This window comes from Crinia signifera, chromosome 11, assembly GCF_055691185.1.
Source record: "Crinia signifera chromosome 11, ASM5569118v1, whole genome shotgun sequence".
Lineage (NCBI taxonomy): Eukaryota > Metazoa > Chordata > Amphibia > Anura > Myobatrachidae > Crinia > Crinia signifera.
Genome location: NC_139227.1, coordinates 122,584,039 through 122,594,580, shown reverse-complemented (window position 1 = coordinate 122,594,580; position 10,542 = coordinate 122,584,039). Strand labels below are relative to the sequence as shown.

Here is a 10,542-nt window from a genome sequence, read left to right as displayed (position 1 = left end):
GGGTTTGCAGGCATACCCGTGATCCGGGGGGGGGGGGGGTGCGTTGGTGCAGGACCGTTGTTGGGGGGGGGGGGTGTGCGGGCAGTCCCGTCGCTTCGCTGGGGGCGGGCATGCTTGCTACTGCAGCATGGGAGGGGGCGTGAGGGCAGACCCGCTCATCCAGCTGGGGGGGGAGCGTGCATTAACGCTGCTATGGCGGGGGGGGCTATCCCACTGCTGGGGGGGTGGTTTGCGGGGCAGACCCGCTGCTATGGGGGTGGGTGCACTGCTGCGGGGGATGTGGCAGACCCGCTGCTCTGTGGGTAGGGGGGTGCGGGCAGACCCGCTCGCGAAGGGGGGGGGGGGGGCTGTGGTGTATAATGGTGGATGGTGGGCTGTGTTGTAGCCCTGGCTGTGGGCGGGAAGGTGTTTTCAAAGGGGTGGTGGTTGTATAACGCTGGTCTATCCCTAGGGCGGGGCGAATTTGTGTATAACGCTATGCAGGGGGGGGGGGGGTCCTAAGATGAAGCTATGTGAGTATAACGCTGTCAATCACTCTTGTAACCCGCCCAGCATTATACACACAATGGATGAGTGACAGATCTGGCTAAATATATGAGATACAGTCACATAGGGGTTAGCTGGGGATCTGAATCGCAGGCTCAAATATATTGCTAAAATCATACACAAAACTGATTCAGAGCCAGACGCAGAGCAGACGCCCCCCGCAGACATCCGCGTGCCTCGGTGACTGTGTGTGTGCGTCGGCACCATGCATACTGCATGTGGTTGGAGATTGTTAGACAGATTGATTGATCCTGTCTAATGACCGGCGACTCTTTGTATGAACATTTCTGGGCAGCAACCAATGAGATCGCACAGAACTGTTTTGTCTTATGGGCACGTGTCCAGCATGGAGCATGCGAATAGGGCCTGATTCAGATCAGCTTGCTTCTCCTGCTAATTTGCACAGCCTGCAATCAGATAGCCACCATCCCGTCATTCACTTCTATGGGAAAGCCGCTGCTGCAAATGGATTGCTGCCTCCTGCGGTGTGTACAGACGCAACCCATGTGGGGACGATTCCGGCGTCCATCCTAATATTAAGGAACCCTACCCCTTGCAGCCTAACCCCTAACCAAATCCTCCCCGTTAGTGCCTAAGCTCTCACCATACCGCATAAGCCAATCCCCCTTCTAAGTGCCAACCGTGTGCAAGTGTGTGTGCCAGGCGGGCCCTGTGCCCTGGACTCGATCCTTAGTGTTAGGGATCCACTAGTTCAGGTCAACTGGTTACGGTTGGTGACCCATATTTCTGGGTGGTATTCAATGCCGGGTGATATTTCCGACAGGGGAAATAGCGGGAGCGCCTATTCAATGCTGACGTTTCTGACTTTAAAAAAAGCCGGATCTATTTTGTCCGAAATGGCCGTGGATTGACAAGAAACATCCGTGGTTTCAAGAATTCAGAGCAGTTTCTCAACAATCAAGAGCCGTTTTCGCCGACACTCCCCTTTTCACACACGACAAGCGGAACATTGAATTCTGCCTGTCTAGAAACTGTCAAGGTTGGGCGAAAACATTCCGACAGTCGGAATCCAAGATTGAATACCTCCTTACAGTATATTATAATTATTCTGATTATTTGACACAATGTTGCCATGGTTCAAAATGTTGACATTCTCAGAATGCTGACAGTTAGGTATAGACGCCACCAGGAGAGGTAGAGTAGGCACTAGGTGGGAGGGTAAGAGGTAGGGAATAAACACTAAAGCTCTACTTCGCCAGAGGTCTGTGCTGGTAATGACCGTCACATGACCGCCGGAAGCTGTGCTGGAGCTGCTAAAGCCGACTTCGGAGGCTTATGCGTGCTATAATTCTATCATGTCAACATATCATCTGGGTAGACAGGATGTCAACATGCCGACATTTTGACCATGTCAATATATTTGCCAACCGAACATAGCGCACCTGGTTACGTTGCATGTTGTTTATCGCAGAGTGGAGCCCAGGATTTCAGTATTCCCGGGGCTCAGCGAGTCGGGTCTTCCGGGACCATCGTCAACTTTAACTCTTAAATGATTGCAAATCATCAAAGCTCTTACTGAGGAGCTGCCTGACAGCACTGCTGCAATGCACGTTATACGTTGTAACATGGGCTGGCGCAGAACAGTCATATTTGGGAGCTTTGGAGAAGGTGACTAATCCCTAACTCTGTAACACAACCTCAATTCTATATTGACTTAGAACCTGCTTGGCATCCGCAGTGTACTTTCACTTTAAGCTCTGACAGTGTGTGCTTTCACTTTGAGCTGTGACAGATTTTAGCCCACAAACTCTCCATCCCACCCTCAGTCCCTATCTGTTCCTACCCACAATCTCTGTCTTTACAGCTCCCTCTCTCCAGCAAGTTTGAAACAGATCAGTGTCCCCTGCAAAAAAATGCTTTCACTTTCTGTCAAGGAGTCATTTGGTCCATTGAGTGGACTCTATTGGTCACACTGCCCAATGGAATTAGCTGCGGGAAACCCAAGAGATAATCAGCAGAGGCAGAAACACGTCCTCGTAGCCTCAGGAAAGTGTTGTGGGGCTATACACAGTAAGATTGCTGAGCGATCTGAGGGACGCTAGATCGCTCAGCATTATCGTTCAGCACACAGCGATGTGTCAGCGCTGGGTGCTGAGCGATCTGTCCAGCGATGAAGTAAATGTATCCTGTATGCTGGATATTAATCACTATGGCCCAAATGCCCCAACATCGCTACATCGTGTAGGCCTCATTGTATGCAGATTGTGTAACTGAATGTACAGAGGAGCCCATTGGATTCCTCTCCGTGTCCCCTGACACCATCGGCTGCCTGAGTGACAGTTGTGATGGGACTTGAATCTGGCTTATTGGATCTTATTCTGATCCACACACAACGCTGCAAAATTTGCAGATTCCATCTATTATCTTCTAGACGGTGCTAAATAAATAAGAACAGAACTTGATTGGTTGCTATGGGCAACATGCAGTCACCATACTGGAATTCGGGTTGTCGACGGTTCAAATACGGCACAGGACTCCCGTCCAGCGGCCACAACATCGGCGCTGGACATCGCTGGAGATGCTGCCGCTGGAATACTGACGCTCCGCCTGTCATATTACATATGTATGGAACTGCAGGGGTAACTGTAGATTGCACGCTCTGAGGGCAAGACAAAGACAAACATAAGTCTCGCTACCAGTAGGTACTAAGACAACTACTCTGTGCACATTGGGCCTGAACAGTCCCAGCAGGGGAACGGGACCACAACGCTGTTCCCACACTTGGATTAGGTTGCACAATGTTACATCACTGAAACATGGCTTTCCTGGATGTGTTACATGGGGGGAGATGGCACAGCCTGCACCCCAGGGGGCTCCAGCTCCCCACAGGCTGCAGCAGTAATAATAGGACTCAGAGGAGTTGGTGATGTGGGATGTTGTCATCACTGTGCGACACACCTCACATAACGGACACGTCCAGGCCACAGTGACGCAGTAATAGGCTGGGCCAGCAGGACAAGGAATTCCCTATCAAGTCATAAAAGTCCTGAGCAGTCATTGCCCATAATGTGATTCTGCACCAGTGTTACTGGTCACCCAGAGGTTTGTGCTGTTCACACGCCACCTAGTGGCGGCCAGTGAGTACTGCATTACACCTGAGAAAATACAAACTGAGCCTTCATACCAGGCGTGGTCTATATGGACCGGTGTAAGGGGCCATTCTCTGCATGCTGGACTTGCCTATGCTCTTAGTACAGAACACAGCAGCATTGTACCCTTGCTAATACTGTCACAGCTCAAAGTGAAAGTACACTGCAGTCACAGCACCCTCCAAGGACACATACATATATCCCCCCCCCCCCCTTGGCGTGTTTCAGATACAAGGTGGTTACTGTACTTGCTATAGGAATCAGACATATTAGTGCATTTACCATTTTCCTACCTCGTTGTATCATGAGAGAGAGAGAAAATAACCTGGCCCGGATCCGCCACCACGGCGTCCAGCTGTTACATTGTATCCATGTGAAACCACTGCCCCCTGGCGGCAGGAAGAGGGACTCCGGCACTCACATGCTCTGAGCTCTGTGCCTGCACGTATCTGGCTGTTGGAGGCGAGTATACGGAAGGTCACAGCTGTCGCTCCCTAGAACACACAACCTCCTGTTTGATGTGTGAGACTCCCAGCAAACCCCACTCAATGCTAGAATAGGGACTGCGCAGGTCTCACCCCATTCTGTCCCGCGGTGTGTTCTGTGCTGGACTAGAACTCAGAACCCTGTGGTCTGGAGGGGAACACCTTACCACTGAGCCACCAGGAAGCCAGAACATCCTGTGCCTCCACTTGCAGCACCATACACATGAGAGACTGTATATTGTACTGTGTGAACGTGTAAATGCCGCAGGTCACATGACCACCGTTTTGCCGCTGTCCGTGATACTCAGTAGAGATTTTGCACACACCTTGCCCCCCCCTACATTATTTATTAATGCATTTACCTAAATAATAATAGAGAGACAATTGAATTGACAGCGTTTATTGACACACGCACACACTATGAGGGTCTGTACCTATCTCAGCGGCACGGAGGGCCCGGCGCCATCAGTAATTCTTCGTTGGCGCAGTCATAGTGCAGAACAGTTTACAGACCGCAGAACAGCGACGGATGTGCCGGACCCCAGCCTGTGCCGCCAAGATGCAGATGGAACGCACGCTGTCCGCCATTTGTACAGTACTAACATAATCTGGACACTGCCGCCACCATCGGCGCGCAAATTCACACGACACACACCTGTTGCTCTCGCCATATACACATATTTACCACAGTCTTCATCGCTTCATTAAAAAAAGGACATGTAAAAAAAAAAAAGCTTACAGCACAATATATACAAATATATAATTTGTGATCGCCGGGGGGGCGACGGCTCCGCAGGGCGGATTTATGTCCATCAGCGTCTTTGTGTTTTATGTTCGTTACGGGTCTCTCGTGTAGCTCGGTACGGCTCAGTCCCAGAGACCGGTCTACTGGCGGCCTCTGAGGAGGCAGCGCGGGTCCAGGACGCAGACTCAGCGGTCCGTGGGTACCAGGGGTCAGTTCTTCTTGTGGAGAAACTTCATCTTGTTACCTGTGTATGAGAAGAAGAATTTCGGGTATATTTATTACAGCTTCTAAATAAGCGGTGATGTTTCCCATAGTAACCAATCAAATTAGGTCTTTGATTTTCCAGGATGCAATAGAGAAATGACAGACAGAATCTGATTGGTTGCTATGGTAACTCATTCCACCACTAGGGCGATATAGATCTGGCCTAGGAGTTATGTTGGGCAAACGCCACAAGATGCATTCGTCACCAAATTACCCAGAATCCTCAGAGTGTGAGCGGGAGCACAGTGACGCCAATAACAATCTACAGCGGATGTGTCCTTACCTTCCCGCTAAATTCTCCCATGGAGCAGTACAGTAAGTGAGCCAGCAATAACTGTGTGTGATAAACAGGGGTTCACTCACCAAGACCTCTCCAGAATTTGTTCACCCCGCTCTGTTCATGATCTGGAAGCTCCTCTAGATATTGTTCAACCCTCTGCTCAAACAGACCTGGAGAAAGACGGAGACGCCAATGACTTGTCTGATCCATACATACAGAGAGCAGACCAGGCAGGTTACACACCCACACATGGGGGAGGCAGGTGACACACCCACACATACAGAGAGCAGACCTTACACCCACACTTGCAGGAGGCAGGTGACACACCCACACATGCGGGAGGCAGGTGACACACCCACACATGCGGGAGGCAGGTGACACACCCACACATGTGGGAGGCAGGTGACACACCCACACATGTGGGAGGCAGGTGACACACCCACACATGCGGGAGGCAGGTGACACACCCACACATGCGGGAGGAAGGTGACACACCCACACATGCGGGAGGCAGGTGACACACCCACACATGCGGGAGGCAGGTGACACACACACACGCGGGAGGCAGGTGACACACACACGCGGGAGGCAGGTGACACACTCACACATACTGAGGCAGGCGTCACACCCACCCATGCAGGAGGCAGGCGTCACACCCACCCATGCGGGAGGCAGGCGTCACACCCACCCATGCGGGAGGCAGGCAACACACCCACACTTACGGGAGGCAGGTGACACACCCACAGTTACGGGAGGCAGGTGACACACCCACACATACGGAGGCAGACCTTACACCCACACATGCGGAGGCAGGTGACACACCCAAACATATGGTGGCAGGTGACACACCCACACATACGGAGGCAGACGACACACCCACACATGCGGGAGGCAGACCTTACACCCACACATGCGGAGGCAGGTGACACACCCACACATACGGAGGCAGACGACACACCCACACATGCGGGAGGCAGACCTTACACCCACACATGCGGAGGCAGGTGACACACCCACACATACGGAGGCAGACGACACACCCACACATGCGGGAGGCAGACCTTACACCCACATATGCGGAGGCAGGTGACACACCCACACATACGGAGGCAGACGACACACCCACACATGCGGGAGGCAAACCTTACACCCACACATACAGAGGCAGGTGACACACCCACACATACGGTGGCAGGCATCACAGCCACCCATGCGGGAGGCAGGCGTCACACCCACCCATGCGGGAGGCAGGCGTCACACCCACCCATGCAGGAGGCAGGCGTCACACCCATCCATGCGGGAGGCAGAGAAGAAACATGGTGGAAAAATCCTCAGCCATCACCCACCCTTTGCTCGGCATTTCCGGAGCTCTCTGTCCTGGATGAATCCGGCAAACATCTGAGATTCCATGAAGACCTCCAGGAAGCGGCGGATGCTCTTGGAGGCCACAGACTTGCGGAAGGCTTCTCTCTGGAATACTCTCTCTGCGCGGTCATTCTGCGCCAGGAACAAGGAGTAATGACCAATGGTTTCTACGAAGAAGCGAATGAAGACCTCTGACACCAGTCCGTTCAGTGTGTTACACTCTGTGAGAGAGAGAGAGAGAAAGAGGCAATATCACACACACACATATATATATATATATATATATATATATATATATATATATATATATATATATATATATATATATATATATATATATATATATATATATATATATATATATAGTATAACCATGAGACAAGGCTGCACACACTGGCTCAATATTTGAGGGGAGTGCTGAAGCTCATAAAATAGTATAATACAAGAATTGCATTAGAGAGCCAGCATCATCAATGTGAAAAAATACTCATTTATTAAAGGCATATAAAGTGCAAAAAATCGGACAGAAAACCAATGGAAAGGCAGAGGAGACATCTACTTATCATGTCATAATGAAAGACTTCAAAGATGTTCAAACACGGTCTCCCTCCACCAGACAGTCATAGCACCCGACAGGCTGTTTCGGTGCTAACAACAGCACCTTAATCATGATTAAGGTGCTGTTGTTAGTTTTACACCTTGAAAACGGGGACAAAGTTCCCCGAAACGTCGGGATTACATTAAAGTTTTTTTGAAAAGACCTGGGAGTGCCGCTGCTGCATTTGCACTGTTTGGTATCCATTTACTCCAGAGGGCACCCAGGCTGAAGTTCCCCATTCCAGGGAGTGCCGGGCTGAAAATCCACTATATATAACAACTTGCTTTATGATGGCATCACATACACTGAGCTATCAGAGAACCCTACCAACAAATTTCAGGATGAACTATATGCACTGCTTTTAGATGCAAGAAAAAAATCATTGATCGTTAAGGAAGAGTTTGACTACCTCTATGTACGACACCCAGTTACACCCACCTTTTACCATATTCCAAAGGTGCATAAAAATAAAAAAGAACCACCAGGAAGACCCATTGTAGCCGGTATCCTTTCCCTTAGCTGCAATCTCTCCCATTTTATTGATATTTTACTCCAACCTTATGTTCTAAAAAATGCATCTCATCTGAAGGATTCCTCCACCCTTCTTAACAAATTGAGTCAATTCAGATGGAAGAATGAGTACTGTTGGCTAACAGTAGACGTGCAAGCCCTGTATTCGTCAATTCCACATGAAAAAGGCATGGAAGCGGTTGACTACATATTATCAAAGTTTGCAGATTATTCCAGAGATGAAATTGAATTCATATTGAGTAGTATCAACTTTATACTCACGCATAACTACTTTGAGTTCAATAATAAATTCTTTGTTCAAAAAACCGGCACTGCAATGGGGACCAAATTTGCTCCATCATATGCTAATCTGCTGATGGGCATGTGGGAGGAGCTACATGTCTATCAGTCAGAACATACGGCGAACATTATGTTTTATCAGCGATATATCGACGACTTGATTTTTATATGGCAGGGAGATGGTGCCAGCATTGAGTCCTTTATGGCAAAACTTCAAGTGAATAACTTTAACTTGAAGTTTACCCATAAGTACAACCAAAGGGTCATTGACTACTTGGATCTCGAACTTACTGGAAATCATGGAGAAATTGTGTCTACTAAAACTCATTTCAAAGATGTCGACTGCAATAGTTTTATTCCATATGAGAGCTGTCATCACCCTAACTGGAAAGACAGTGTACCATTTGCACAATTCGTCAGGCTAAGGCGGAATTGTAGCCAACTAGAAGACTACCAGTCCCAGTCGCTCCTTTTGTCTCAACGGTTTGTAGAGAAGGGGTATAACCCACAGAAAATTGATGAAGCAAGGTCTAAAGCTCTCACTAGAACAAGAGAAGACATCTTACGTCCATCTGAGCCCACTAAGAAGGTGGTTAAGTTTGAAAAAAGATCATTTATTACCCAATATAATAGAGAGAGCCATCAAATAAGAAAGATCCTTACAAGGCACTGGAACATTCTCCTTAAAGACAACGTGCTAGGCTCCCATTTACCACCTAAACCTGACCTCCTTTTTCGTCGAGCGACCAACTTGAAAAGTTTGATAGCCCCAAGCCGTCTGAAATCTGGAACCTCTAAGGAAATCAACGCTGACAATTTTCTCACTAAAAGAACTATATGCACACCATGTCAGAGATGTATTTGTTGTAAGCACTTGGAGAAAGGAACCTTCAAGTGCACCATAGACAAAAAGCAGTACTCCCTCAACCACCCTGCCACTTGCAACTCTATATATGTTATATATAGAATCACTTGTAGTTGCGGCCAATCATACATTGGCAAAACCAAGAGGCAGATTAAAATAAGAATTCAGGAGCATATCCGCAATATCAAACATAAGCTGGATATCCATAGTGTTCCGAGACACTTCAAGGAGAAACATGAATCCAAGGTTGACATAAAAAATTTCATGTTTACAGTCCTTGAAGTAGTCGAACAAGACCCTAGAGGAGGTGACAGGGACCTTAAATTATCGAAACAAGAAACTTTCTGGATTTACACCCTTAATACGCTTTCCCCAAGGGGTCTAAATGAGAGCATAGATATTGCTTCCTTCTTGGGCTGATAATATCGCTTTCCTTTTTGGGCTAATTGTATGTGTCACGTCTATAAGCTCCTTTCACTTATTTTTTTCTATATTTATTCCCTATATTATTCACAAACTATGGGCACAAAGAATTTATACACACTGTATAATCTATGCTTAATTTATGTATCAAATTTGTATATTTTGTGTATTATTGGCACAATCATGTATATAAAATGTAAGATGAATCCATCTTAAGGGATAACCTAATACCACAAAGTCTCGATTGTATCCTTTTGCAATACAATGAGATTTTCACATTCAACACTCTCATTATTTCCCTTGTCAGGAACACTTTAATAATATACACATTATTGTAGATCACTCATATTTCTTAATATATTGCACATTGTCTAGGTAAAATTTCTCTATATATATTCTTTATTGTTTGTTCAGTAATACTATTTGCTTCTCACATAGAGCCCCTTGGGATGCAGATCTAATAGATTGGATAATATGCATTCCCATATGCGCTACAAAAATGATTGCAATGTTTGATAGACACGTTGATTGGATTAGCGCGGCTTACGGGCAGCCAATCCCCTACAGGAGATGTGACTGACCCATTAAGTGGAACGCAAGCGTTCACTAACGTGATACCACGTGTTTATTTGAAACGCAAGCTACGTCTGAAAGTTGGAGAGCGGAAGTTCACCGGCGGAAGTGTGGGTGACCCGCATATTGGAACGCAGCACGCGTTTTTATGTAAGTAACTTCCCTTCTGTCCAAATATCCTCAATGGACGACCTCTCGTCCATCTACACACATTAGATGTGTTACGCATTAACGGGCTGTTATATACAGTATCGTTTATTATTTCTTTCTCCCACGCTATATGTTAATTTGGGAACCGGATATGACCTCATTAGTTCTGGGTATAATAGACGCCGGGACAGCTCAGTATGATTCTGGCTGTTTGGGATTCCCTGCGTGCTACCAACCTACCGGTAAGGTGTCTTTGGGATGGATTTTATCATGTGCTGTCTGACATTGTTATATTCCCTTAAATGTGCCTGTTCAATTATGTACTACT

At 47.7% G+C, this 10,542-nt stretch overlaps 2 protein-coding genes across 8 annotated transcripts in view; both read right to left on the bottom strand.

Moving 5' to 3' along the window:
* Window positions 1-4,046, bottom strand: part of TRIM66 (tripartite motif containing 66) — an 81,558-nt gene extending 77,512 nt beyond the window's left edge. For 2 of the 4 annotated variants that reach the window (XM_083164636.1, XM_083164637.1), the window contains exon 1: window positions 3,950-4,043. In XM_083164636.1, the coding sequence (XP_083020762.1) occupies window positions 3,950-3,962 (13 nt within the window). In that variant the 5' untranslated portion in view covers window positions 3,963-4,043. Of the gene's footprint in view, window positions 1-3,002; window positions 3,090-3,949 lie in introns of those variants that run through there. The other 2 variants (XM_083164640.1, XM_083164639.1) reach the window with 2 other exon arrangements.
* A 479-nt stretch (window positions 4,047-4,525) lies between these two features.
* DENND2B (DENN domain containing 2B) overlaps window positions 4,526-10,542 on the bottom strand; it is a 197,584-nt gene continuing 191,567 nt past the window's right edge. For all 4 annotated transcript variants that reach the window (XM_083164631.1, XM_083164630.1, XM_083164629.1 and 1 more), the window contains 3 exons: window positions 6,777-7,016; window positions 5,514-5,600; window positions 4,526-5,130 (listed from right to left, as the gene is read on the bottom strand). In XM_083164631.1, the coding sequence (XP_083020757.1) occupies window positions 5,096-5,130; window positions 5,514-5,600; window positions 6,777-7,016 (362 nt within the window). In that variant the 3' untranslated portion in view covers window positions 4,526-5,095. The remainder of the gene's footprint in view (window positions 5,131-5,513; window positions 5,601-6,776; window positions 7,017-10,542) is intronic.